Below are 14,523 nucleotides of genomic sequence, written 5' to 3'. Positions count from 1 at the left end.
ATCGGGAAAAACCTTAATTTTAACGCAGATCTTCCGCAATACGGATTAAATCCAGCTGCTTGACTAGACAAACCTACCAGTGTCAGCAAGGGGTCGAATCTGACAGTCAATTCCCAGTTCCTCGCCTCTCCCATAAATCAAATGAAAAAAGGAACAAATCATGCAGACTGATGTTACCACTAAGCCAGACACTTAGGCCTAGATTCAATCCATATAGCTGAAGTTCAGCGCAGTTTAAATTTAAAGGCAATATCCCTCAACTGGGCTGGCCACAGTCAGGATAGCTATTCCAAAAGCATACAAATTCATTATGTTTAGAGTACACCACTGATCAATGCGAGGAAGAACTGGGACAGTAGTTTGTGTTTCAAGAGGTGGATCTCTTCCCATTTGGAGTTTCTTTACACAAATCCAAGATGACTAATTGATCAAGTAAGTAGTCTTTAATGATCTGGTACAAAATCTTACAAATATGAAAAAGCACATACAGGTACACAATAGGAACATGACACATTTACAACTTGATCTGCAGTAGGAGGATGTGATGACAATCAGGAATTGGCATCAGAAAGTCACCAGGGCTTCACTCGCTGCAGGGGGAAACATGAGAATAATCACAATGAATTCATCATTAATATCACAAAAAGTCACACATGCTCTTGAATGTGAAAAGAGCAGAGGTTGATCTATTGCTTACATTTTAAAAAGTTGGTCTAGTAGTACATGTAGGTATTCCATGACAACCTTAGGTAGTGGAAAATACATACTCCATACATACCGTTCAACCTCCATTTTGTCTTTGCCACCGTTGTCGCTAACATGAGTCTCCGGTTTCACTTTTTTTGAGTCATTCTCCTTTACTGGGCTGTCTTCTGGTTTCCTCTGTTAAACAATACAAAGAGGTGTTTGTGGATACTAGGATGGTTATCTGGAAGCAAATAGCTTCACTTCACTGACCTTTTTTCTGACCAGGTGTGAGATGTCAGAGGCTGGAGTCTTTGAGGGGGCGTTTCCGTTGGTGGATCGGACTTGAATCTGAGTGAGGGGGAGGACCCACCGACATATCCCTTAGAATACGTTGTTTAAAGCACAACAAATCAACCAATAAAGATGTCTAAAATCATGAGGCTCAGGCATACCATAGATGCAGACGTCCCCCCGTTTTGAGAACTTCCACTCTGAGCTGGAAATGCTGAACCACTTGCCTGAAAAAACCCAACGAAATGTGGAATCAAACTTCATGCTCGACGTATTGCATGAACTCAAACCTTACTTAAGAGAGCCTAAAAAAGTAAGTGGGCTAGGACTGGGTCAAGCACTCTGGTTAGAGCCCCCTCCATCTCAATCCCCTTCTCACCAGCGTCTCCTGCATCACAGCTTCTGCTGCAGCAGCCGCAGCCATTTTCTGTCCCACGTTGGCGTCCTCTACCTTCTCCTGGATCTCTGGCAGCAGAGCCTTCAGCTCCTCCATCTCCTTTCTCTCCTCAGGGGCCGCCTCGGACCCCTCTGCCTTCTCCAGCACCTCCTGGAGCTTGGCTGGGAGACAAACGATACAAGGGTGTAGAAGAGTAACATTTTCCAAGAATAAAACCAGCTAAACCAGTGGTCACCAACCGGTCGTCTTGTGCTGTTGGCGGTTGGTGCACTTGATTCAGAAGTGTTCCCATTTCATTTGTCTGAAAGGACAAACTCCGCCTACCCGGCGGACCAGGAGAGCTGTGGCTAAATCAAGTGTCTGCTGCGCTGGCCAATCGGATAGCTCAAATAACCGTGCCTACAGCTTCCACGACCCCACAGCAAAGGTTGATACTAGCCTACATGAGATTTCCTAACTTTTGAAACCATGACCAGAGAGACAAAGAATACAGCGAAGAGCTGGCTGCTGTTTTTGAGTTCATGTTTAAGTTTATTCAGCACTGTCAACACCGTTTTTATTCAACACTTTAAATTCAAAAACGCACTTCTCCCTACTTCCACTCGCGCTGTAGCTGCAATGAATGAGTAGCCAAGTGTATCGATAGGCCTGCGTTATTATTATTAGCAGCTCGTCGTGTCTAGTTTAATATTGAGGAATATTTCACTTTCTCTGGTCATAGGAACATGAATTTGTGCATGAGGCAGAAATAATGCGGTGCCACTCGAGTTTCACCATCAGGTGAAAGACAGTGTCCCCTCTCTCTGGTCAGTCTCACCGGAGGTAAGGAGAGAACGGGAACAGTGAGAGGCTGCTCTCTCCCTCCTTCTGCTGACTGACCATCAGATGCAGGTACCATCAGTCTAGTAAAATAAAAAAGCTAATAATTTGCAAATAATTTTAATTTATGCTCAGCTGTGCCTCGCAAGTGATACAACAACTGATCTATTTTATTATCAAAGCTAGTTTTGAAATATATGATCTGAGAAGAACATTGGCGGGCCAAGCATATAGCCAATATGATGTGATAATGTATTAGGCCTACTTTACACACCTCATTCCTACAGAACTGTTTTTATTACATTAATGTTGCATAGGCTTATTTTTTAAGTCATGTTTTTTTTATTTTTATATATATATATAGTTATATATTTTTATATATTTGCAGTAGATCTCTGCTTGCTTTTTGACAGTGAAAGTGATCTCTACTCAGAAAAGGTTGGTGACCACTGATCTAAACAATTCCTTTCAAAATGAGAATCTCATTGATCACATTCACCTCCTCCTCACCTAGTCTGCTCTTGATTACTCTAGCGGAGTGGTTGAAGTGTTCGATGGCCTGGCTGTACTGGCAGTCAGAGCAGAGGGTGAGGCCCAGCTGGTAGTGAGTCTCGGCCAGCAGGCGGCTGTCTGAGGCCAGGTGCTTCAGCTGCAGGGACAGGCACTCCTGGAAGTCATCCACCGCCTGGCTGTAATTGCCTAGGGTGGAAATCGAACAGGTAGTGAGGAACACACCTCACTGAAGCACAATGTATGGGCCAACCCCATATAAAAACGGGCCAAACCAAAGTACTAGTGGTGGTTGGGAAAGTACCTGATTCAGCCGCTACTTCTCCCAGTTTCAGATGGGCCTGAGCTGCCAGCAGCTGGTCCTCCTTACCCTCTTTCCTTCAACAGAACACAAACAATTTATCCAACGGCTCAATTTGATTTGTTGGAATAGATTTGAATAGAGTTGGCACTTGAAAGCCCTACATACACAACAACTAGAGGATAGCAGGGTAAAACATGGGAACGAGTGGGTATTTATTTCCTACCGTACCTTTTGTAGATGACCTTAGCCACCTCCAGCATCTCCCAGGCTAACTGCAGGTTGCCCACTTCCTCATCATCACTGTCCTCCGGTATGTCCTCCTGAGGTCAAAAGGTAATTGAATGTTAACTTACTGACTTTACAGCAGCTAAACCATCGGCAGGAACACACAGATAGGTCAGTAGTAGATGAAGTCTCACCTTTTCTTCCGTTCCTTCCCCTTCACCCTCATCATCTGAAACATTGACAGAAGTGTGTGTGAGTGCATTACATTTATTTTCTTTGCATCTAAGATATTGCCTAAACATTATGACGGGTTTGCCCTCAAACTGGCCATAAGTTCACCTCCATCCTCCTCTTCTGGGTTGTCTGATGACTCTTTAGTCTCTCCAGTTTCAGCTTCGTCACCCTTCTCGCCGATGACTTTCTCCTCTCCGTTCGTGGTATCAGAACCGTTAACATGGCCGTTCACAGACTGTCCCTCCTCACCTCCTCCAGTCTTCTCCACCGTGTTCTTATCTGAATCTGACTTTTCCTCGCCGTTCTTCTCTTCTGCCATGGCGTCATAGACCTGAACTCTGAGCTCATCCCTGGTCTTATCTGTGATAATAACAAAGGTATATTGAGAAGCGTATAATAATAAAAAATTTTAACAGGTAAATGTGACATTACACAGCATTATCTGATCTACAGCATTATCTGATCTACAGCATTATCTACATTATCAGAGAGATCAGCATAACCACTAGGCCAAATTGTATTTAAAAAAAATTAACATGTATGCTGTACCTTTAGGCATGCATCAACTACATGTGTGGTTTAACAATGCAAAATGTTTACCGTCAACATTGTCTGTGCTTTCAATGTTGGAGTCTTTGGGCTTCTCCTCCTCGCCTTCCTCCTCTTCTTCAGGAACCCCTGTCAGAGCGTTCCCCAAGACGCCATTCTCCATCCTGCAACACAACATTACATCTAAGTCTTAGTTCCAACTGTAACAGCTGTGGTTTGGAGAGAACAGAAGACTGTTTGCTCCCAGCATTCAGTGGGGTACATCACTAATCACCATTTATAACGCTTAGATTGAAATACTGTGAAGGACAGTGAACACTTACCTGGCCAGCTCCAAGAGAGCTTTACCACACAGGAAGAAAGCCTCTCCACACTCATCTGCTGTGTCGCCATACTTTTTGGCTCTGGAAAAATAAGTAGGGCAAAGTTATTTATAAATAACTGAATTAGTAATCGCTAATGTTTTTACAGACATTTATTCAGTGTGTCACTTGACTTCCACCCCTACTCACAACATCCCGCAGGCTTCTTGAAGGAAGTTGACCGCTGATACCACGTCCCCCATGACGAGATGTCTCTTCCCTGTGCCAATGAGTTTGTTCGCCTCCTCCATGACCATTTTGTAACTTGAAGAAAACAATGATAACCTAGTCATTTTTACTGTCTGTTAATGTCGGCACGAACAAAGTGGCTAGCTATCTAGTTACATTGGAAACAATATTCAACTGTCTTGCATAAAGACCAGTAACGTTAGCTTGTTGGTTAATCATGTATTCATTCACGAACGCAGTAACTAACGTTACGCGGTGAAATACGGTGGTTGCAACTCTACTTCTAGCTTCTCATCTCAGTAGCGCGTTTTCGCAAACTCTGTTCAGTGATGCTTTCCTGACCATTAACATTAAACACATCTTATGGTAAACATTTACATACCGTGGATGCACGTAGCTATAAAAGTTTATCAGAAGAATCAAGGACAAACAGGCACAGCTCTTTCTTGTATAATTGTTCTAAACTGGCGCCAAATTTGTTGATCATTTCCCGTCAAATTCTGCTTGGGAAAACGCGGGAGAAATATTAAAGGTGCAGTGACACATTTTTACATCCGTCGACTGTTGGGGAGGACTCATTCCAGCTGGAAGGGGGGTCCAGAGTGAACAAGTTTGGGAACCCCTGGTTGAACTTACTTGGGAGAAAGTATAGTGACAAAAGCAAGTAGCATAGCAAATGATTTGTGCATTTACCAGTAAGAAATTATCAATGTGATATGGAGGAGAACTGCTCTACCTTGCCTACAGGTGGGGCTTTAGAAGGATCTCCATCTCACATCAGCTCAGATCAAAGGAACACTCATTGAGACTGAGCTCTTTGAGCCCTTCACTATGGCACCTGCCATGCAATAATTTGATTGAACTCCAGTAGGCATGAGATGCAAGCCTCGAGTACAGGGTAAGCAATCTAGGACGTAGAGATCAGAGCAGATGAAGGTTCAAAACAACTCAGAGGTGTTCTGTCACCACACCACACATTTCTCTCAAGATGCATTTTGTCAGCTCGGTTCACTTCACAAAATGTTCATACTAGTTGTTCTAATGGAACCAATAAAGTTGTATTGAATTGAATTAAATCAGAGACATCAGCTCTGTCAGGCCTGTTTGCTCCTGGCCAAGATCCACCTAGAGAGAGCTGACAGGTGTGAAGGAGGCCCTTGTAAATAAACTTGCTGCTCTTGCTCTGTCCAGGGAGCTGAGAGAGAGCGCAGCCCTGCTGTCAGTGCCTGCTGTGATGGGAGCTCTAGTACCAACCCCCTCACTGAAGAACCCCTGCTAGCTCCCCTGTTACAGCCTTGTAAAGGCAGGCCTGGACATGACAACCAATCACAGGGCAGGCCTGGACATGACACCCCCAATCAGGCTCACAGTGAGAACCATCACACCAATTTGGTCATACATCTTCATCAACACAATACTTATATTCTAATATGAATTGTAGAATGTAAATGTGTATTGTGAATTGTAAATGTAATTTAAATTTAAATGTGAATTGTGTGTCCTATCTATTGCACTCAAGTAAAACATAGGTCTTAGAATGCTGACAATTTTGCTCTACTATGGTGAATGGTGAAAAAGCATCATCCCAACCTGTCTTCATTCACTAGAGGGGCTGTTGAGCAACCATGAGGCTCTTGTTGTTGTGAGGAAAATGGTCAGCTGATGGCCTCAATTATATAAGTCTGGATGACATAGTGTGTAATATCCTGTCTACATGTACATGGCAGTTTATAAGTTGCTTCATACTTTCAATAATATAACACTTTATCTCTATAGGTCCCTAGCAACAACAGAAGGAACACATTTGCATTGGCAGTCGGTATATGAGAACAGAGAACAGAGGAAGGTCTAGTGCTCTTCAAACAGTCAATTACTATGTAATTAGTGTTTTGGTGATGCTGATATAGGTAGGTACCATTTATGTCTGTATTAATGTGTTGTTGAAAGCTGAACATGGGGCTGTAGGCCTCTTTTTGATCTGTAGCCCACGCTCGCTGCCTGCAGGTTTAATAAGAGTTTATTGTGTTGGTCCCCTCTTGTCTGACCCTTCATGTGGTGTCCATGGCAACGACATGCAAAGACATCACCCCAGTGACAGCAGCAGGAGGGTGAGGTGGAGGAGAGGCACTGGGCCCTTCAGATTGCACACAACAATCTCTGTAGCATCTTTTCATCTGAGGGCAGAAAATGACTAGCCTGGTTCCATTGGCCTTAAGAGCTGACATCACAAATATATCTGGGATCAGGCTACATGACCACTGTGGAGACATATGATTTCTTAGTGTGTAGGTGTGTAATTTGCAACAGGGAGACACCTCCAGCAGAGAAGCAGAGAAAATGACTAACTCGCCTTCTCTAAGCAGGTCCTTATATTCAAATCTCACCCCACTGGGCACACACTGGTTGAATCAACGTTGTTTCCACGTCATTTCAATGAAAGTTGAATTGATGTCTGTGCCCAGTGGGACAGCACCAATGTTCTGTAAACACCCACCGAGAGGCTTGTAGGAAATCACAACATCAGCTGCTGCAGAATCACAGTGTCACAGAATACAATAACAATCAGTGTCCTTGGTCCTTGTTCCTCCAGTCTGGCGTCAATCACTATGAGAAAAAGTAGCCGTTATAAACATTCAGTGCAATTCTATGTCATTTTACATGACTGAAGACCTTAGCAGAATCTTTTTTAATACCACACACCATTACAGGCTAAGAATGGACAGAGTCTGAGAGATAGGCCTGTACGTTCATCTTATCATATTTCTGCAATGCCAAATCAGTGTGTCTTGTTTGCAATGAAACTGTCCCTGTTTGTAAATAATTAAATCTGAGAGGTCATTATGAAGCTAAGCATGGTACTTTCAAAAGTTAGGGCTACCTTTCCACCCCAGACAGAGTAGGCCCACCGACGCAGAAAAATGTAAGCTTTAACTGCTTGCTATTCTTCTTATACTGAATTACAATATAAACGCAACATGCAACAATATCAAAGATTTTACGGAGTTACAGTTAAGGAAATCAGTCAATTGAAATAAATAAATTAGGCCCTAATCTATGGATTTCACATGACTGGGCAGGGGTGCAGCCATGGGTGGGCCTGGGAGGGCATAGGCCCACCAACTTGGCAGCCAGGCCCACCCACTGAGGAGTCAGGCCCAGCCAATCAGAATTAGTTTTTCCCCACAAAAGGGCTTTATTACAGACAGAAATACTTCTCAGCACTCCACCCCACCCCCCTCAGACAATCCTGCAGGTGAAGAAGCCGGATGTGAAGGTGTAGCACCAAACCAGGGTCTACATATGTGAAAACAGCGCATTTCAATATTATGTAGAAAAATAAATAACATAAAAAAGTTCTACCCATCATCAAAAGTTTAAATATTTTAATAACAGTGATTTTCAAACACTGAGAAAATACTCTCCCTCTGACTAGAAACACATTGTAGGTTTTGAAAATCACTGTTTTTCTTACTTTTAATCCTATCCTGTGATGTCATAGAGACGCATTTTTTAGGACCTTTCTTCTTATCTTTTTAACCACAGATCATAGAAACGCGCCATGGTTTGGTGCTGGACGGCAGGCACGCTCAGGGTTAGGGCAGGCAGAAGGGTCAAACAGGTAGGGCTCCAACACAAAACTCTCTTGTTAGTATAAAGTTTAATTAAAATGAAGACAGTTGCCTACTTTCAGCACTATGAGCTACAGTATATATTTCCAATTGATTGTGCCGCGGCTGCCGCTTGAAGTTTCAGCACCACAATGCAAGTTACTCGAATCTGGCTTATTGTGAGGTCAATAACTCTGATAAATAGCTTCATCATGGGCAAGAAACATATTGTTTTTATTAAAAGTAGTAGTAAGCTATCAAAGTTGACCTCCGGTCCTACTTCTCATCTTCGCATTCTCCCTTTCAAACTACAGCAGCCCAGTGGATTCCATGAAAATGTGATACCTACCATTGTGGTGAGTAGCTACCGCGAGGGTAGCTATAGCATTAGCTAGTCTAGCATGCTGATGAAAAACTAGCAGTCATTAAAAACGAGCAGTATTTCAATCTTCTCAATTTGTCAGTTGGGATAATGGAATGATTAGGAGTACACAGCCATCTCCCATCCCTGGATTGAGGTACGTTTTCTGAGCCATATCTCGCACCGGCTCCACGCTGTCCTAATCGTGGTATAGCCGTGTTCTGACTATAGAGAGAATGTAATGAACGTGTAGTTGGATTCTGGCTAGCTATGGATAATTTGATTGAGTCCACACTAAACAGCCAATAGGTGCACTTTATATTGCTCGCCAGCGGAGAATCAGAGATGATGGGTGGCATCAGGCACACATCATTTTTATTTATTTTATTTATTTGTATACTACAATCACATCCATATATAGCCTAAGAGAAATATTGAAATGTCATCAATTGCAAATTGAAATTTAAAAAGCATGACCCTCCCCCATTTTCCTCCAGGTCCCCATTCTGTACATTTCCAACCATCCCTAACTAAATAAAAATACTGGGTATTTGTAATTTAGTTGAGTATTTATATTTTTGACTACTTTTACTTTTACTCCGCTCTTAGAAAAAAGGGTTCCAAAAGGGTTATTCGGCTGTCCCCATAGGATAACCCTTTTTTGTTCCAGGTAGAACCTTTTTTGGTTCTAGGTAGAACTCTTTTGGCATCCATGTAGAACCCTCTGTGTAAAGGGTTTAACATGGAACTCAAAAGGGTTCTACCTAGAACCAAAAGTGTTCTACCTGGAACCAAAAAGGGTTCTTCAAAAGATCCTCATATGGGGACAGCCAAATAACCCTTTTAGGTTCTAGATAGCATATTATAGAAAAGAGAATGAGAAAAGATGATAAGAGAAGACAAGGGTGGGGGACATTACTTATTTACTACTGTGTTTTAGTCCTTACTCATCCTTACTCATACGAGTTTTTAACCGCAGGTTACTGGAATGAGGAAGGAAATGTGCAAAGTCATGGTGCCATGTGAGGCAGTCAAATACTCATATCGACTGAATGACTGGGCTGTGGCTATTGTCGGTGTTATAACACCGCGAGATTTGAGCTGCTGTATATATTTCCAAGCGATTCTTCTCATTCTTTGCAATCCTCCTCTCAAGCTGCCGCGGTGGGACCGAAGCAGAGGTTTGTGTACACTTTGAATCTAACTTGAAAAGTAGGCAAAATTATTTTTTCGGTTATTACGAAAAAAAGAAAGTGAAAACTTAGTTATACGATGACTGTTTAGTTACACTTTTATTACCTTCTCGTTTTCTTTGTGTGCAATTTTATGATCATTCAATTGATTGTACATTTCCATTGACGACAGAATAAATGCAATTTAGCTTTTACAATCGTTTTTTGGGGGAGGATGTCAAGGTGGCCTACACCATTTGTACAATGGAATATTGGACTACAAAATCGGGTGAGGAAAATCACTGTCGAGAAAAAAAACGAAGATCATTGTGAAACAATCGTGTTTTGCTTTCACTTTTAGTTAGTTCAGGAATAAATATTTTTTATGAAATTAGTTAAAGCAAACGACACATTTTCATATAGGATTTAATTAATGTATACTACAATCAAATTCCGATTTAAAAAAAAAAAGGACTGTCACATAGGCCTGCGCGGCTACATCGCGGTGCGTTTATTGGCTGAGTGCATTCCAAAGTGCGCCCGAGCGTCAGTTCACCTTGAACAGTGAACTCAAGTGATCGAATGCCCTGTTCGAGAACAATGTCTGCAAGTATGCATACATGCTGGTTGACGAAATATGACTGCGTGCGTGATAAAGTGAGAGGTTTTGTCAGGCAAGAACAACCTGTTGAACTCTTTGATTGATGCGTAAAATAAAGCCATAAAAGCTCAATGAGGAAACACCTGTTGATTAGGTGTTGGGAATGAAAGAAGTGAAATTTTCGATTGAATCTATGTCCTCCTTGTATTTCTTTCAGTTCTGTACACATTATATTTATAGCTTCAATGCTGAAAATGTCTACAGATGTACGATCTTAATATGAGCCAGTTTGCTACAGCAGGGAAAAAATCTTGCAGCAAAAAATAATCTTGCATAATTATTATGTGGATTATAATTAATGGACATTTTTATAGGTGTTGATACATTTTTCGCAAATACACTACATGTTTAAAATGTCCTGCATTGCAGAAAGTTCTCCTGCAACAGGGTGTTCAAATGAAAATCCTACATCTGTAGAGAGAAAGAGGATGGAGAGAGCTTTCCAGTTCATCCCTCATTTCCAGTTATTTTAGTGTTTTTGTGTACTACCATTTAGTAGTTAATGCTGCTATACTGTAGATTGACAGCATACATATTTGTTATTTTGTTGTTTTATTAGGATCCCCATTAGCTATTGCAAAAGCTGCAGCTAATCTTCCTGGGGTCTACATTAAACATGACATAATAAAGAACAATAATAGACAAGAACAGCTGAAGGACAGAGCTACATACATTTAAAATAAACAGTAGGAAACAGGTAAAGGCCTTTTTTTTTTCAGGCAAAGTGAAGATGGCTGCAGGTAAAGCACGCATCGGGCATCTGGCCCCTGACTTCACGGCCAAAGCAGTGATGCCAGACGGCCAGTTCAAAGACATCAGCATGTCTGATTACAGAGGTTGGTAGGCGTACTACAACGCTTCATAATATTCTGAACCTGAACTGTCTTTGTTTTTGCTCTGTGTGCTAGGATTTGTGGCTGGTTTCATGATTTTACAGTTTATTATTACAGTAATGACCTATTAGTTACACTGAATGTATTCATTGCTTCCGGGCTCCATTTGAATTCGATAAGTGTCTAATAGTGTGTCTATCTTGTGTTTGTGTCCTGTGCTGCCTGCCTGCAGGGAAGTATGTGGTGTTCTTCTTCTACCCGCTGGACTTCACCTTTGTGTGCCCCACTGAGATCATCGCCTTCAGTGACGCTGCCGAGGAGTTCAGGAAGATCGGCTGTGAGGTCATTGGTGCCTCTGTTGATTCCCACTTCTGCCATCTTGCCTGGTACTTGAAACTTTTTTACTTTGCAAAAAAAATGTGCCCTTCGAAAATGACGCCCTAGGTGACGCAGAATAAGTTACAGTGCAGCTAGTGCAGTGCTGTTGTTCTCCCTGCGCACAGAAACCCCTTTCCTACTATCCCTGTCCCGTCTGCATACCACGACTGGCAGGGATGCTTGGTCTCAGACAAAACAAAAAGACAGTCTCTTACTCTCTCTCTCTGTGTGTGTGTGTTCTTAAAGGACCAACACACCTCGTAAGCAGGGCGGTCTGGGTGCCATGAAGATCCCTCTGGTAGCCGACACACTGCGTTCCATCTCCACGGACTACGGGGTGCTGAAGGAGGACGAGGGCATCGCCTACAGGTGGGTTCACAACAGAAAAAGTTCAAGGGTCAAAGTTCAGTGTCTCTATGACCGACTGGGTCCAAACCCGGGTAACGTGCACAACACAAGACTGTGTTAATAGCCTGCTAAGCTAAAGCCTAGGCATTGGTTTGGGGAGCTAACACAAGTCATCAGGTTTCAGGCAAGGTTACATATCACGCAAGCATTGTTCACCGAACCACCTCTGTTGCATATGTCTGATCCTGTAGGTTTACAAAAAATAAATTCAATTTATTCCCTGTTTGCTTTTTCAGGGGCCTCTTCATCATTGACGACAAGGGCGTCTTGAGGCAGATCACCATCAATGACCTGCCAGTGGGACGCTCCATTGACGAGACCCTGCGTCTGGTGCAAGCCTTTCAGTTCACTGACAAACACGGAGAAGGTACATGACTACCCCTGCTGACTTTTTGTTTTCCAAAAACCATGCCACCTTATCCAGCATGGAATTAGCCCAAGCTGTTGCAGTGCCATATTTCATTCTGGTCTCATAGACTAGATGTAACACAGTAAACTAAAATCTGGGATACTCAAATTAGTATGATATGTTATGTTTGGTATGGTTACATAAGACAGAAGGTTACTTAAGGCAAAAACGAAAGGAGGGTGGTTGGTCGGGGTGGATGGGTGGGCGTATAACTAGGGCCGAGACGATACCAGTATCGCAATACTCGTTAGTATCGTGGCTAGGGTGACCACATGTCCTGGATTGTGCGGGACAGTTCCACATTTTGGCCCTTTGTCCCGCGAACCGCAACCAAACAATCATGTCCCGCATTTTATCAACAAATTCAAACACCACTCATTTAGAAAAGAAGGTTGATTTGTCCCGTATTTCAGTCAAACATTCCAACCTGTCTCTTGCAGTCACGTTGTGCTTATGAAAATATATACAGTATATCATGAGGATGTGGTAGCCTACTAGTGATGTTAAACACTTCTCCAATCGTTGTTGAGATCTGATATTCTGCGCAGCGCAACACAAGAGGTAGGCCAATGTCATAGGCCTATTGTCAACCAATCATATTTCTTAAATCCTTTCAGGCTAAATTTCAGCTAAACCTGTAGAGGACAGTTAGCCTTGCTACTTACAAGAAGTGTGCGTCTGATGAAGTAAGTAAATAACCGTATTAGATTGAAAGATATAATGTAATTTCATCTAACTTGTGAAGCTCTCCATGCTCATTAGTTGCGCATTCAACATATTTGGTGCTACTTCACTCACCAACCAGAAATGTTTCCTTGGCTAAATATTCCCAGATTTTCAGAAAACAGCCACACATGTGGTCTCTCGTTTCTGCATCACCAAAATGTATTTAGGAAAACAGCCCTAATGTAGGAAACCAACATTATGTTGTCATCCAGTCACATTTATTTATTTTCCAAGCAATAGCACACAATATTTTACACACAGCAGGTTTTTAAAGGACCAGAGTTTGGTCTGCTTTGTGTTTTCATTTTTGCCAATAAAAAAATATCACGATACTGGTGACCCAAAGGTTGCGTGTTCGAATCTCGTCACGGACATCTTGAGCATTTTAGCTAATTAGCAACTTTGCAACGACTTATTACTTTTTAGCTACTTTGCAACAACTTAGCATGTTAGCTAACCCTTCCCCTAACCATAACCCTTTAACCTAACTCTTAACCTGAACCCTAACCCCTGGCCTAGCTAACATTAGCCACCTAACTAACGTTAACGTTAGCAACCTAGCCACCTAGCTAACGTTAGCCACAACAAATTGGAATTTGTAACATATCATACGAATTGTAATTCGTTACTATGTTACCTGAGTCCAGGTTGCATATTTTAATATGTACCATCAGCAATCACATACACCCTTTTTAGGTAACATCCCAGGTTTGTATGGACTGGGAATGATAGGCTGATAGTAGATATCGTTATAAGCTCAGGTTCAAAGTGTGTTTTGCTTATCATACTGCACTGTACTGAGACTCACACTTCTTCTCTGGTGTTTCCTCTCAGTCTGTCCTGCCGGCTGGAAACCAGGAAGTGACACAATCAAGCCCGACGTGCAGAAGAGCAAAGACTTCTTCTCCAAGCAGCAGTAAGACGACGCATGTCTGAAGCCTGCTGTAGGACAGCTAGAATTACAGTACATTTCAAGAGAACAATGGTGAAGAGCAGTAGCCTACCTCTGTGCCTGGGAACTGTAGAACAACATCTTCAGCATCCCCTTATCTGTCATGTGTTTGGGTAGAGTGGAAATTATTATGACCAAAGTATGAAGATTATATTAAAGTAGAGCTTGGAGGTGTTTTACATTTACATTTTAGTCATTTAGCACACGCTCTTATTTTAGTGTCATTGATGTTGGTCTATTTTATTCTGCTGTATCATTTTTGTAACATCTGAGGTGGACATTTGTTTTTGCCTTTAGGCCACAGAGATAGTCTGTGAAATGAGGAACAGAAGCTTTACAGGAAAAAACTTGAGGCGAGAACTCAGATGTTTTTGTTTCTTTATTTACTACTCAATGTAATTTCATCTTCTAAATAAAAACTTTTACAAAGCAAATAACGTTTATTTCT

The 14,523-nt window shown here is 42.1% G+C and overlaps 2 protein-coding genes across 3 annotated transcripts; one reads left to right on the top strand and one right to left on the bottom strand.

Annotated features, from left to right (window-relative positions):
• Positions 1 to 428: 428 nt before the first annotated feature.
• LOC311099019 (histone-binding protein N1/N2-like) lies at positions 429 to 5,039 on the bottom strand. The gene is made up of 14 exons (XM_084139616.1): positions 4,950 to 5,039; positions 4,529 to 4,642; positions 4,340 to 4,420; positions 4,068 to 4,180; positions 3,573 to 3,827; positions 3,428 to 3,462; positions 3,237 to 3,328; positions 3,009 to 3,082; positions 2,705 to 2,893; positions 1,358 to 1,536; positions 1,140 to 1,205; positions 958 to 1,035; positions 779 to 882; positions 429 to 590 (listed from the first exon to the last, which is right to left on the bottom strand). Exons 2-14 carry the CDS (start codon positions 4,633 to 4,635, stop codon positions 584 to 586), a joined length of 1,380 nt encoding a protein of 459 aa, XP_083995742.1. The 5' UTR covers positions 4,636 to 4,642; positions 4,950 to 5,039; the 3' UTR covers positions 429 to 583.
• Positions 5,040 to 9,611: 4,572 nt separating this feature from the next.
• prdx1 (peroxiredoxin 1) lies at positions 9,612 to 14,506 on the top strand. Of its 2 annotated transcripts, none has more exons than XM_084187920.1 (6): positions 9,612 to 9,717; positions 11,089 to 11,205; positions 11,435 to 11,588; positions 11,827 to 11,949; positions 12,225 to 12,355; positions 13,958 to 14,506. In XM_084187920.1, exons 2-6 carry the CDS (start codon positions 11,100 to 11,102, stop codon positions 14,041 to 14,043), a joined length of 600 nt encoding a protein of 199 aa, XP_084044046.1. In that variant the 5' UTR covers positions 9,612 to 9,717; positions 11,089 to 11,099; the 3' UTR covers positions 14,044 to 14,506. The 2 variants fall into 2 exon arrangements, with proteins under 2 accessions (XP_084044046.1, XP_084044045.1); XM_084187919.1 differs by having other exon boundaries at positions 9,670 to 9,997.
• Positions 14,507 to 14,523: the final 17 nt, after the last annotated feature.

Source organism: Coregonus lavaretus, assembly GCF_964263955.1.
Source record: "Coregonus lavaretus genome assembly, chromosome: 23".
In the NCBI taxonomy this organism is placed as follows: Eukaryota; Metazoa; Chordata; class Actinopteri; order Salmoniformes; family Salmonidae; genus Coregonus; species Coregonus lavaretus.
This window is presented reverse-complemented; position numbering and strand designations above follow the sequence as displayed.